The following is a 15252-nucleotide window of genomic DNA, read 5'->3' on the forward strand; positions in this document are numbered from 1 at the left end:
CGCTTAAATAGCTAAACCGATCCGGTCTTTTTAAATTAAATTAAGCATTATAATTATAAAGTTATTACGCGTTAAAGTTTAATAAAAGTCGAGAAATAATAAAGGTGAACCACTTAATAATACGAACCACTTAATAGTAAACCACGTTATACGTAATAAAATATATATATTAAAAAAGGCTAATTTAGCACTTTCTAAGCGCCGAAGAGTTAAAAAGTCGCAAGTTTAGCTTAAAAAAGCCTTTACTATTAAAGAATTTTAATAATTACAAGACGAAAAAGCAAAAAGAAAGCGTTTAGCGCCCGATAAAGATAAAAATAGGGGTTCGTCGAAACGGAGGGCGACCGGTGAAAAACGCTGTGGTATTTACGGCGAGACAGGTTATAATACGCGAATATATAAAAAAAATATAAAATTAAGCGAAAAATCGGATAGCGAATAGTTTTAATTAATTTTAAACATTATAATTAAATTAATTTATATAAAAAGGTCGAAAAGTAGAAAAAATACGTCGCTAAGTGATATGCGTCGCGTAGTAATAAACCACGTTAAACTATTTTAAATATTTAGCTTTAAACTATTATTACCTATGTGTACGGCTTACCTTCCTATGCCCCTCGATCTAAGCTTTCGAAGGTGACATAGTAATAGTGAGGTAACGAAGTAAGAGTATATAGTTATAAGTATAAAGATTTATATTTAATAAGTGTTAATAAAAGTCGTTAACCTTAAAGCATTAACTTTATTACGATCGAAATTATATAGATTACGTATTATAATTAAAAAGAGACTAGGTAATAAAGTAGGCGTTACGAATTTATACTGGTAGTATTGTGAAGCCCTTTAGACTTGGACTGGCCCACGAGAGTTTATTCGTTAAACTGCGACTCTTGAAGTCTTTCATCGTGACCTTACTAGGCAGCTGGCCTTACATGCTTCCCTCTTGTCTGCTTCTTACGTTTAGTGATGGGCGCATCCATTACTAACTCGTCTGCAGATGTTTTAGAATTTTGTGAGGTTCATAGTGAATCTGACGGGCTGAGCTGTGTGGTATCTTCACTAGGAGTTTCAATGGTGCTTTCACTAAATCTCTCGTTATAGGCTCTACAACTTGGATAAAGATAGAGTGTGTGCGCACCCACTATTTACCAGCTTTATGGTCTTGCCTCTTTAATGTTTCGCTTAAACTAGGCTATTGCGATAAGCTTTGAGCCAGTGTCGAAACCTTCCAATATTCCCAGTTAAAACCCACGAGTCTTAATGGGTTATCGCATACTTAAGGCGGCCACTAGACTGCGCTAGCCGTATGATATGGCTGGTGAACATCTCAAGTGTGCCAGAATGGTATGTTGATATAATTACTGAGAATTCTCGTATTGTGGCTTGGACTTTCTATACGAAAGAACGCTCTGCTTTTCTCTCACACTAAGAGCACTATCGTAATTCGCCTGCCGTATTGTGACACCTGCCGAGCTATTATGACTTTCATTGTAGGAAGATAGTTCAGCATGATTAGCCTCTATCTATTGCGAACCGCTTGATCGGGTGCAGACTCGCGGGCGTCGACGTCAGGTATTCTGAGACAGGTTCGCGGGACTGTCTGTCGGCGACGCTCCTGGTGATGGGGCGACCAAACGCAGTTTCTGAGTGCTTGACTGCGTTCCTCTGATCTAGTTCGATAGCGCGCCACGTATGAGTGGGATTTCGCTAAGGGTGTCCCAGCACCGAGGTGGCGGTCGGCTTGGGTAGAGATGCTTCGGCTTCTTTCCAGGGCGCCGGTTGATGTCGGTGGGTAGCGATTCAGGAGTGGGAGCTTGTTGGCGCTTGCGTGAAGCTCAAGAGATTGGCGGATTTATACGGATATACTGTGAGTTGACGGCTGGGCATGTTAAGGGAAATATCCTTATATTTGCGTTTGTATTTAAGTTAGCTTCGTCGTATACACATTGCGTATTGAGTAGATGCGCGGTGGACCACTACCTGTAAGCAATGGTGTGGTATGGTGTGTGGAGTGACTAAAATTAAGTGCCCGATATCTTATGTTCCCATGATCGTCCCAGCCCGAGTGATTAGCGGTTAAAAGCCCCGTGGTTCTCGGGCTATTTCCAATGGCTTCCCGGCATCATTCTGTTCAATTAGTAACTGCTGCCCGTCAAACAGGGTGATAAGCCATACTGGTAGTGGCATCCATGAGTTGGTTGGTTCTCCGCCACATCTTAATGGCATGGCAGGTCCCGGCAGCTTGAGTCGTAGGATTAAACGGACCTCGGCGTGATAAAAGCGTAAACCTCGCGACCTGGTATCTATTAGATTAACTCACATCACAGAGCAAGCCCACTTACATTTCATCAATTGATTCATCATGGGAAGTTGAGCCTCGAGGAGAACAGAGCCCAATGCGGCGAGGTTGTTCTCAGGCCAGGCCGAGCCTCAGTTTTAATGAAACAAGCTCTTACCCAGCCTGACAACGCCAATAATGTCCTAAACTGGTGTGCCAAGATGCAGTTCCTTCAGTATAATAGAACCATATCTCGTAAGCCCGAAGAGTGTGGCAGCAGCCAAGCTCGCCACGACCAATACTAGCGGTGGAGAACTATCGGGACATCGAACATTTTAGATTCTGCACGCTGATTAACTGTGGCAAGACGGCTGCTTTACTTATAGTAGATGCAAGGGAAGCTGGAAGAGGGAGGGATATTGGCCGCCTGATTTAACAGCTGATATTGCATTTGCTCGAACCACGTCCTCTCGGCCTGGGAATAGTCCGCTCTGGTACACCAACATGGATGACAATTCTCATACCACACTCAGGAATCAACAAACTGTCTCCACATATTTAGCTAATTTAGGGTGTGGGCACGTTTCAATCGATTTCGAACAAGATCTTCGATCACCGGAAACCACTTGCAGACATCCGTCATATCTTCGTTCGTACTGTTCGGGGCCTCGGCCTGCTTGCGGACCACATCGATCCACTGCTCAAGACCGGACCATTGAAGTATATGACCCCCGAGCCCGAGTGTCTGTGTTTGCCGAATCCGGAATACGCTGTGGATCGTACCAGAAGGAAAGAAGACGGTCTGCCCGGGCTTGAGCACCCAGTAGCGCCATTTTTGTTCCTGATCGTAATACTCGGTGTCATCCATCCAGTCCTGACGCTGCTTGGCAGTCGGGCGCGACATCCATGCGAAACCGAAATGGCCTTCCTGGATCGTTATCCAGGTAGCGAGACCATGACTATCAATATGGGCAGCTGTGCAATGTCCCCCCTCGGATAAGAGCGCCCAGCGTTCGATGTCTCTCCATTCTGCCCACTCTTCTCTAGTTGCTACCGTCCTTCCGGCGCTGTTTCCGTTTTTATCTAATACTGCTCTGCGTATTTGGGCCAGTAGCTGGCAATTCCGCCCCGTCAAGAAGTCGGGCAGTGTAGAAGGCACGGGACAACTGCAATCGAGAACATTCCACGGATCGTCCGACTTTTCCTGGGAGAGAAATCGCTCGTAAACCTGCCGTATACTCCGTGGCTCGCACGAGCTTTCGTTGGCTTGGAGCGAGGGTATCTGTACAGAGACCATACGGTCGTGGTCTTCCATCCAATCGAAAAACTCAGGAATGGGCCTGGCTGGGTCGTCCCACTGAAAGGGCTGCTGCCGCTCCGTAATGATCGGTATATCGGGGGTGATCTTATCAAGAATCGTCTTGGCCTGGTGTCCATCCAAGAGATACAACTCAGGCATCGCGCCCTTGTCGTTGGTAGTTGGATGCTTGCAGTTTTGCAGGATTGGAAGCAGGCATCTGGCAGTTTGAGAGCCCCGGCTGCTCGAGTCTTTCTGGGCATCTTGGCGTATTTCGGCGATGGCTTGAGCACGATATATCTCATCCAACTGCCAATCGCACGCAGGACGCGCGCCGGGATTATAGCCGCCGTGTACCTTACCCACGGCTAAGTGTCCTCTTAGGACGTCGAGCTGCGGGATATCTGGCGACGGCGAAGTGGCGCGCCGTCGTTTCGAAGGAACCACAGAACTCTTTAGCAATGCCGCCGAACTACTTCGTGCCAATGCTGATAGTTTGGTGGCCAATGTTTCCAGTCGTGCTGTGTCTATCTCGTGCTTCATTATGAGAGAAGCAGCGCTCTCCTTCCGTCGAGGTCGGGGGCCTCTTTTAGTTCTCGTAGAGAACAAGGAAGACCTCGTCTCGGGCGCGTATGATTGGCTGTGTCCCGCTCGGTCTCGAATACTTTTTCGTGGCGTGACTTGGTCTGGGGACTGACCGTCCGCCTCATCGCCGCTTGTTTCTCCGTCATTTTCTGTGGTCGGGTCTGTCTCGGCGGTGCCTTCCCGAGTGTCTGGGCCGATGCCGCTTCCGATACTACTGCAGTCTGTGTTCGTATGATCTGTGGTGCTTCCTCGTGTGTTGCTGGGAGAGCACGTATCGCCCGCCTTCGTGGCCTGGGTGGCCTCCCCGCTCGGGCGGCTGCTTGCCGTGTAAAGAAATTGGATGCTATGTCGAGAATCGCTGGGCTCGTGCGCGGCTGCGTCTCCCGGGACAATGAGTCCAAAAGGATCAAAGGTGTAACCAGCTGGGAGTTCTTTCGCACGTACTTTCCCAAAGGGAAGCTCCACCTTATCAGGGTCCTTTGTCTTAACGAAGGAGTCTTGCGTTTTCCATGCTTTCGCATTATCTAGATCGATCGGTTCGATGGAGAACGGGTAGCTGCGCCGAAACGTGGATATCTGAATTCGTCGAAGGACAAGTTGCTGCAATCTGGGCAGTGCTTCTTTCTCCCAGTCTCTGTGTTGTCTCGCCACCGAAGCGAACTTGATGGCAAAGCTTATCCCTCGCAGGCCAACGGCTAAGTGTTGAACCAGGCCGTTTCCCCAATGTTCTGCTGCACTTTGTAGCTCTTTTCGTAGCCTAGCTCGGTTCTTCGACCCCTGGTTCGCGGTATGCGTAAAGTCTCGCCATATTACATCGGTGTTTTTATCGGTGATGTATGTCTCCGACTTGGCGAATATCTCGTCGTAAATTGAGAACTCGATTTCAAGGAGGTCTTTGGCGCTGAGTAATTGGTCGCGCTTGCGCAGACATAAATTATATCTCTCCTCCTCGTCGTGACAGTTGCGGAAGGATCGCAGAAAATCTTCTACCTGATTCGCTCTGGCCGGATCGAGGAGCGGCGGACCCTCCACCTCCGTAGGCGTAGGCTCCATCGTGCGTGTTCCTTCTAGCGCTTAGCCTCGAAGCGTGGAGCGGTAAGATGTCGTTGTTGTTTCCGGGGAAAAGTCGGCCGTCGTTGACTTAAGCGACTCGTGCACACTAGTCTACTTACGGCAGGCGTACATTTGCACGCTTGTTCCACAGTATGTAAGCTCACCTGTAGCCGCTAAAGTACCGGGCTAACTTAGGTACTAAACCTGGCATACGCTGGTTGTTTTCGGACATGGAACGTGGAGAACGGCTACTTAATGTCGGGTTTTGGGCAGTTCCCGTGCGGCTTGCCGACTTCGATTGAAGTGATAATTAGCATGGCTACCCATCCTCCCGAAATGGCCCACTCAAATGATATAGAGAAGCGGAGCATGCTCGAAGATGTCTGTGTACGGTGTTACCCCGCTTTAAGAGGCATACTGGCGCACCTTTCCGGCTCGGACGCAGCCGTGCTTCTAGCTGTTGTCGGTCTTTTTAACAAGCCCGATTGGGCCGGTATTAAAGCCAGGTTCGTCCAGTTACAGCGAGATATACCTGAGCATTCCAACTGGGTCAATCAAATGGTTTTACAGGGTTATAAAGTTCTATTGGTAGGCGGCGATCTAGACGCATGGCTCGCCAGGCTTCGTAACCCCCTCCGGTACGAACGGCGCTTAACGCTACGGGTGTGGCTGGCGGTTAGAGTACGGTACGGGGTCGACCGCGAGTTCAATATAAGACGGCAGGCCAACGAAAAGATACCCTTTCTAGTAATAAGGGAAGGCTATGTCATCTGGGGCCCGTCACGCGCCTCTCGACAAGCCAAAGAGAACGTAGGCTGGACCGAGAACAATGTTTTTCCTCTTCCTCATAGTGCCGCGTATAAAGAGCCGCTCCTCCCTCAAGTACTCTGGAGGCGAGCCGATATATCCAACGAAAACGGGATCGAACTCGTCTGGGCTCAGACTGCGACCTCCGGAAGGCTCCCGATCATCGATATGTGCCCTATGCAATAGAACGACCAGGGACAGGATTATGGCCAGGAGGGTTGGTATCGCACCACGCTGGCATGGACAGCAGAGTGTGACCATATAGCGCCAGGGGCAGCATATCGCGAGCTGAGCTATGGAGGATCTATTTTCAGACTGCCATACCTAGACTTATCTACCTCGGAGTATTCAGAGACGGTGCATCTTCGAGAGATCACTCAGCCAGAACGACTTGCGTTCGTCATCATATTGGAGTGTGCGAATGGGCACACGAACGTTATGAACAAACTTCATGGGATATTTTGGTAGTTCTCACAATTTCAAATCGTCTTCTAGGGCGTGATTATTTTCTGCCCACTGCGTATTGTTGATTGCTATATGCCGTAACTTCTCGGGTAATTATATACTGAATGGTCGGAATTGGAAACGACGCCGGATATATACCAAGAACGATCACTAGAGGTATCTAGCCCTATTAATAGCCTGTTCTTATACGGAGTTATTATTACGGCTTGCTTACGAAGGGCTCTGCGGGGCTGCGGGCTATATTTAGCAGCTTACGCCACCGCTCGTGGGGCTAAGCACGCTAGAGTAACGTTTACTTCAGTTATTATAAGACTCTTTTAAGTTAAAGTTATGTATTTATAATTAGTTTATACGTGGTTTAAATTAATTAATATATGCTTTATTACGATTAGTATTCGTTATAGTTTAAAACGTAATAATAATATAATATATTAAAAGTAAGTAAGCTATAAAATAAACACCCCTCGCTCTCTTTTATTTATCTTATAAATAATTAATTAAGCATGTGAAAATTATTTAAAATATTTAAATTATATTTATTAAAAGCGTCCTTAACGTATTTAACACCTTTTTTAAAGACTTTTAATCTTTAAGTCCGCGTTAATAATACTTAGCTAACCTTTTTACGTTATACGTTAATAATTATATCTATAGTATATCGACTAAATATAGTGTCTAAGGTCGATCGAGAAAATAGGCCATTTTCTGTCGCGTTTTCCGGACGGCCCAGTATATACCAGATTTTCCTATCGGTTCCGGTCGTAATAGGTTTAAACTTTCTCCAGTTAATGCCCCGTAGCGCCGTGATACCTTTTGCTGACATGGGCAATGGCTGCGCAGCTAGGAATGCTTCCTTTTCAAGTGGGTAATCTGCGCTATATACAAGGCAACCTCGTGCTACTTTTTTTGTTACCGAGCTCAGCGATGGGAGGACCACGAACAGAAGCCCGCGGAACTTGAGTACGCCAAGAATTTTACCTCTTGTTGCCTTGACGCCTAGGTTCGGGTTAGTGTCCGGATCGCGTGTTAAAGTAATGCGATTATAATCCTTCGTTTTTCCTTTCGCCGTGTTATATAGGAGTTCGTAATGTAACTTAAGCGTTTCCTCTTTAAAATCCTATCTTTTAGCTTCTTCCGAAGCTCCACGCTTATTTGGTACAAATCCCATATAATGGGAGTCTTCGTCTTGGTCTTCCTCAGCTTTTATAACAGAAGTGTCAGCTGTCGGGGCGGCAGCTTTCTGGGCGGCAGCTTCCTGGGTGCCAGCTTCCTGAGCGGCCGCTTGCTGGACGGCAGCTTGATAAGGGGTAGCTTCCTGGGCCCCATCTGTGCCTGTCATTCCTTGGTCTGACATTGTATTGATAATAAATAAAAACTGTGAAGGGCAAGTCTGTATATGTATCGGTGTTTTATTCGGAGCAAGGTATCACACTATAAGTTAAAAAGTCGAGGGACCACCCTAGAGATAATATATAACAAAGAATGCGGTGAAAAGTATTCATTTAAACAAGTCTATCTTTAGGCCTCCCTGTACCCTAGTCTACGTTTAAGAATACATTATAATATAAAAAGCTTTATTTAAAACCCAGCTTTGGTTTAGATCTAGCCTGCCTTTTCGAGCCCGGCTTTACTATAGAAGGCGGGCGAAGCGGACAGGATAGCTTTTCTGCTAAACTTGTAGCGCACTTTTACGGGCAACATCTATGAACTCGGTTGTGCCATATGCTAGATCGTATTAGTAAAAGCGTGAAGGTGCGATTAAACCCTTACTAATTAAAATGGTATCGCCGGCTGTTATAGCTTCTTTTTTCACTTTCTCTTCTAGGAACTGTTCATTAAACTGGTCCGGATCCGACGGGTAAGAACACCGAAAGTGATCTATTATACTAAACGGCACTTCGGTTATTTTCGGGCTTAGGTAAAAACATTAAAGGAATAAAAGAGCCTATTAATTAATATATATTTATAATAAAGGCTTACTTAAACTTACTCTATCCGTATTTAATATTTACAGCTGTGATATTTAAGCTGTAAGCTAGTTTTTATCGGAGTTTAAATCTAAGATCTAGTAAATATTAATCGTTCGTGTAAGATCACGAAAAAGCCGCTTAGGCACTTTATTCATACGTCTAGTCTCTGATCCTGGGTTTAATATGGTTTATATCTCCGATTTTTCTTATACCTAGAGTAGACGAGACCGATTAAGATTGTCGCATCGTTTACGTGCGGCGATAAACGTAGCTATGGGTAAGGCTGTAAAGATATTAGAACCCCGAGCCGCAAGAATGACATTTTCGAAGGACCCTAGAGGCGGAGATTAGCCGTACGGGCCGTTAAGAATTAAATAGTTTCCTTTGCGTAGCTCTTTAAATAGCCCTAGGCTCGATCCCATTGGTATAATGAACGTTAAAGATAGAGCACCTTTTAGTGTCGCATCTACAATATCACCTGCTGGTATAGCTATTAAAGGTCTCCCTTGAGATATATCGTAGACACAGAGAGTACCCTAGTAAAAGAGATAGAAGTAGGACCCGGGCGTGATCAGGATGCGACGCTTCGTATCAACCTGGATTCGTACCATGTCTCTATTTCGTGACTGCGCAGTCACTGTAATAGACGTCCCAAGATAAATGATCCTAAAAAGCCTTGCCAAGGTTAAGATGGCCCAAAGGCTGCAAGCGGATAAGACACTTCCTTTAGTGGCTGGAGAGGCCTGGGGAAGCATAATGACATGCCAGAACGCACTCGATAGGGCACCTAGTGCGATGACCGTGTGCGTCCGGGGTCGCAGTACAGGTTTGATTCCCTTGGATGTGCGAGCTCCCAACCTCATCAGCAGATACTTGATCAGAGGCAGGCTGAGGAGAAGCGCGACACATCCTCCTGCCTGCAAAGACGTTAGTGGATAAATAATAGGACGGAGGTGACTTGGGGACGGACGGAAGCACTAGAAGTAAAAATAAGCCCCGCGCGAGGGCGGAGAGTCAAGGTAAGTATAGAATGTAAGATCGCATGAAATGCTGCCATTCTACCGAAGCAGCGGTGCATGGTCTAATACAGTGGCATAGATAGCCCAAACCAGTCAACAATCGAATACATCTGGCCGCTGAAGAACAGTGGAGTGAGATTTATGAGTGCTAGGATTGCTTTTTTTCGATGTCGCGGATGTCTGAGTAGAATAGTAGCAATGCCAGAAAGTTGCCTGATAGGTACACGGATAACAGGATTACCTTAAGGCGGGTTATACCTAGCCATTAACGGGGAAGATAACGATACTAAAGATGACGGAGCAAGAGTATATACATTCTAGAACCGGCGTACGAGGTGCCGAGCTTCTCTAGTCTAAAGACTATTAACACAAAAAGATCGCACCAAAAGCAACGGCATACCAGAGTGCTATCTATTGCTAAGCGATTTACCACAATAATACGGGTTAAATCGGATATATCGCAGGCTCGGACTTTCTTAAGAGTTAGTTCTTAAGTCTTCTATTCTTAAGGTACCGGAGGGCCGATTAAACCGGCTTTACGATAAGCGCCCCGACGATAATAAGTGGGGCGGGCACGGCACGGCGGTAACACTATTAACGGTCTTAAAAATAAATAGTTCGGCGCTTATAATTATATATTCGCTTTTAAATTATTCGGCGCGCTTATAAATATATAAGTTTAAAGATATTTAATAATGTTTTCGTTCGTTTATATTCTTAACGATCGTTATAATATAATAACGTTAAATTTAAAATATTTAACTCTTTTTTTATTTATATAACGTAGTTTATTATTAAGCGGCCCGTATTATTAAGTGGTTTACTTTTATTACTTCTCGACTTTAATTAAACTTTAACGCGTAATAACTTTATAACGTAGTTTATCACCGAGCGTATTATATTACCGAGCGTATTAATTTTTTAATTATTTATATTAATTAAACTTTAACGCGTTTTATCTTTATAATTATAATACTTAATTAATTATTAAAACATCGAATCGCTTTAACGATTTAAGCGATACGAACCTTTTAAAACTTATTAATTAAAGAGTTACTACGAAAGCTTTTTAAGTCTTATAAGCTTTTATAAGCTACCGACTCTACGGTCGAACTCTACGACGCGATACCCGACCGAACGGATTAAAATTAAGTTTAGTTAAAAAGGAGGTGTTTTTAAAGTATATAATTAATACGAATACTCGAGGGATGTTTCTTAACTTAGCTAATGTAGTAAATATAGCCACTTTATTCACCGGGTTACGCGGCGGCGACCTCGTCGGTAAGCACTGGGCTAAATGCTTTATTAATCGTAACCTAGATTTAAAGATTAAATTAAATCGTCGATACGATTATTAAAAAGCTTTTTACGAAAATTTTAAGGTTATTTCTATTTAATTTACGTTAATCGTAAATATAAAGACGAAATACGAGATCGTCGACGAAAACATTTAGAATTTCGACGAGACCGGCTTTATAATAAGTATAATCGAGTTAACACTCGTCGTAATACGCGCCGATCGGCGTAAGAAAACGAAATCGGTTTAGCTTAATAATCGAGAATAAATAACGGCTATTAAATACATTAATTTATAAGGTTAATATATTCCGCCGTTTTTAATTATTTAAAACTAATATTATTTCGCGAACTAATCTCGCGAAACCGATTTACCGGGCGACTAAGTAATTAAGCCGACTTTTAATAGTTAAACTAATAACGAAATAAGCTTAGACTAGATTAAGCACTTCGATAAATATACTAAATCGTAAACGAAAAATCGCTACCGCCTTTTAATTCTCGACGGCCACGAGAGTTATATTTCGGCCGAATTCGAAATATACTATTAAAATAACGATATTATTACTATTAATATACCTCTTTATTTATCGCACTTACTTTAACTTTTCGATATAGTATTTTATTCGCTTTTAAAGCGTATTTATTTAAAGGAAATCGAGCTATTTATTAAGGTCTTTATAAATTATATTATTAAACTCGAGTTCTTTATCGCCTTTAAAGCCGCGTATTTTACTGTTTTTACGGAAATTAATATTAAATTTAAATTTAACGTATTTAATTTAATACTTTATAACTTTAATAAAGTAATTAATAAATTAAATATACGTCTCCGAACACTTACACTTAGCTCGTCGCGTTCGGGGACGGCTAACACTTACGACCCTTAAACGCCGTTTAACCTTTAATAAATAATTAAGCACTTTTCTTTTATTAAAAAAAATATCTACTTATTAAAGAAGCTTTTTAACATTAATTTTAAAAACGGTGAACTAAATAACGAAAGGTAACGTGGTTTATCACTACGTGACGTATATTACTTAGCGACGCACTTTTTTCACTTCTCGACCTTTTTATATAAATTAATTTAACTATAACGTTTAAAATTAATTAAAACTATTTATTATCCGATTCCTCGTTTAATTTTATAACCTTTTTTATATATTCGCGTATTGTAACTTGTTTCGCCGTAAATATTATAACGCTTTTTACCGGTCGCCCTTCGTTTTAACGAACCCTTATTTTTATTTTTATCGGGCGCTAAACGCTTCCCTTTTACCTTCTCGTTTTATAGTTATTAAGATTCCTTAATAGTAAGGGCTCCTTTAAGTTAAACTCGCGACTTTTTAGTTTTCCAGCGCTTAGAAAGTGTTAAATTAGCTTCTTTTAATATATATATTTTATTGCGCATAAGGGTTATTTTATAGGCTATTTTAGTTATACTTTTCGCTATTTAGTTTACCGCATTTAAAATCGACGTCGAAGAGCTTCTTTAATAAGTAAACACCCTTTTTTTAATATAAGTAAAATGCTTAGTTATTTATTAAGGATTAAACGGCGTTTAAAGGTTATAAGTATTAGTCGTCCCCGGACGGGATAAGTTAAATATAGGCGTTCGGAGATATATATTTAACTTATTAATCACTTTGTCGAGATTATAAGAGATTAAATTAAAAACGTTAAATCCGGATTTAATGTTATTTTTTATAAAAATAGCGAAATACGCAGCTTTAAAAGCGATAAAAACTCGAGCTTCGTAATATAGTTTATTAAAGCTTTAATAAACAACTCGATTTCTTTTAAATAAGCACGTTTTAAAGCTGAATAAAGTACTATATCGAGTAGTTAAAGTAAGTGAAATAAATAAGGAGGCATACCGAGTGTAATAATATTATTATTTTAATAATATACCTCGAATTCGGCCGAAATATAGCTCTCGTGGTTATTAATAATTAAGAGGCGGTAAAAACCTTTCGTCTACGTTTTAATATATTTATCGAAGTGTTTAATTTAATTTAAGCTTAACGTAATCCACGGTTTAATTAAACACACGGTTTAATTAAACACTTTCTTTTAATTTCGTACAACTCACATTTTATGCCTTATACTTTTACCACCCACGATGGTAAATTAATAGAAAGAGAACGACATATAATTAGCGCTCTAAGCGCTTTAAAAAAACCCTATATTACGCGTACGAGCCGTAGCGCGAATATATAATGTCCCCTATATAACCTTACGTTACCGGCGTCGCGATAGTATTTTACGACGAAATACGCAGTCGCTAACGTAAAAGCTTACGAATTTCGAAAAGTAATTAATTATATAATATATAATTAATTTAAATTCGCGATCGTTTCCGCCTCGAATAAGTAGTATTAAAAATATAGCGAATCAATTGTTTAATCTACGCGACGCGGGACGCGTCGGCGTCAACTGGGCCTCTAACTTCGTACGACGACAACTAGATTTCCGGACGCGTTTTAACCGAAGAATCGATTATTAGAGAGTCTTTTGCGAAAATCCCGACGCGTATCGCGCGTAGTTTATTCTCGTACGGAATATAATTAATAAATATAAAATTAAAAAAAGGATATATATAATTTCGACGAAACCGGGTTTTTTATAGGCTAAATCTCGTCCGAAATAGTCGTAATCACCTCCGATCGACGCGGAAGGCCTAGGGCAGTACAGCAAGGGAACCGGGAATGGGTTACAGTGATCCAAGGCGTCGAATTATACGGTTACGCCATCCCTCCGTATATTATCTTTACCGGGAAAACGCACCTCTCTTCTTGGTACGAAAACAGCCCATTACCGAAAGACTAGGTAATCGCAGTTATTAAAAATGGCTGGACCACGAATAAAAGAGGCGAGGACTAGATTCGACACTTCGATAAACACACGAAGTCTCGTACGAAGGGTGCTTACCGCCTATTAATCCTTAACGGCCATAAAAGCCACTACTCGATAGCTTTCGAGCTTTATTATAAAAAGAACTCGATTATTATACTTTATATGCCTTTTTATTCGTCGTATAAGTTCTAGCCTCTTAATATCGGCTGTTTTCGTGCGTTAAAAAAGGGCGTACGGGAAAAAAATTAAAAGTCTTATACGGGCGCATATTACTTATATCTTAAAGAAGGACTTCCTACCAGCGTTTTTAAAAACGTTCCAGGCGATTTTTACCGTTTCGAATATATAAGGAGGCTTTCGAGGGACAGGACTCGTCCCGTACGATCCGGAATATGTTATTTTACAGTTAAATGTGAAGCTACGTACTCTAACACCTCCGGGGACGTCTTTCGGCCTACCTATTCCTTAGGAATTAAAGACCCTAAACAACCCGATTAAGGCTTAATCCTAAACCGAATACGTTCGAAACCGTATCGTACGGCATTAAAATAGCTCTCCGACGTCGATTTTAACTAAACTTAACCAAATTACGAAAAGTATAACGTAAGTAATGCACCGGCTCGCTTTTTTAAAGGGTAAAGTAACCGCACTACGAGAGGTAAATAAAATACTTAGCCGGCGCCGCCGTATAAAAAAAACGGCTATAGGATAAAGGATTACTTCGTATATAAATTAAAAAAACTTGCAGTTTTAAAAGGACGTTAATAAACAATTATAGAATAAATCGCGCCGGAGTAATAATCGTACGAGAAGGCTTAAGACGCGCCCGCGACGCTATAAAATCTGCGGGGAGCCCGGGTATAATACGCGTACCTATTAAAATGATATAAAAGTATTTAAAAAAGAGGATTCCGATTAATTTTAATATATTAAATACGTTGTGGTGGAATTAATTTATGTTTCGTTATACGAGGCTTAGAAAGTGTTTAATTAGACCGTGTGTTTAATTAGACCGTGGATTACGTTATTTCGTTATTAATTTAATTATTAAAAATCGGCTTAATTATTTAATCGCCCGGTAAATCGGTTTCGCGAGACTAGTTCGCGAGGTAATATTAGCCTTAAACGATTAAGAACGGCGGAATGCACCAGCCCTACGAATTAATGCATTTAATCGCCGTTGTTTATTCTTAATTATTAAGCTAGACCGACTTCGTTTTTCTACGCCGCTCGGCGCGTATTACGACGAGTGTTAACTTAATTATATTTATTATAAAGCCGGTTTCGTTAAAATTTTAAATATCTTCGTCGATAATCTCGTATTTCGCTTTTATATTCGCGATTAGCGTAAACTAGCCGGAAATAATTTTAAAATCTTTATAAAAAACCTTTTAATAATCGTATCGACGATTTATTTTAGTCTTTAAGTCCGGGTTGCGGTCGATAAAGCGCTTAACCTAGTGCTTACCGACGCGGTCGCCGCCGCGCGACGCGGTGAGGAGATTAGCTATATTTTTTATATTAGCGAGATTAAGAGGTATCCCTCGGATATTTAAATTAATTATATATTTACAAAGTACCTCTTTTTTAATTAAATCTAGTTTACGTCGTTTCGATCGGATTTCG

At 41.8% G+C, this 15252-nt stretch overlaps 2 protein-coding genes across 2 annotated transcripts; both read right to left on the reverse strand.

The window, feature by feature from the left end:
* Positions 1-2840: 2840 nt before the first annotated feature.
* Positions 2841-5213, reverse strand: PG997_005503 (uncharacterized protein; the record flags this gene model as incomplete). Its single annotated transcript, XM_066809818.1, has 1 exon — positions 2841-5213. The coding sequence occupies one exon, from the start codon at positions 5211-5213 to the stop codon at positions 2841-2843; it is 2373 nt and encodes a 790-aa protein (XP_066668741.1).
* A 2389-nt stretch (positions 5214-7602) lies between these two features.
* On the reverse strand, positions 7603-7839 carry PG997_005504 (uncharacterized protein; the record flags this gene model as incomplete). The annotated part of the gene is made up of 1 exon (XM_066809819.1): positions 7603-7839. The coding sequence occupies one exon, from the start codon at positions 7837-7839 to the stop codon at positions 7603-7605; it is 237 nt and encodes a 78-aa protein (XP_066668742.1).
* Positions 7840-15252: the final 7413 nt, after the last annotated feature.

Source organism: Apiospora hydei, assembly GCF_038363865.1.
Source record: "Apiospora hydei strain CBS 114990 chromosome Unknown utg000005l_segment0_segment0, whole genome shotgun sequence".
NCBI lineage: Eukaryota > Fungi > Ascomycota > Sordariomycetes > Amphisphaeriales > Apiosporaceae > Apiospora > Apiospora hydei.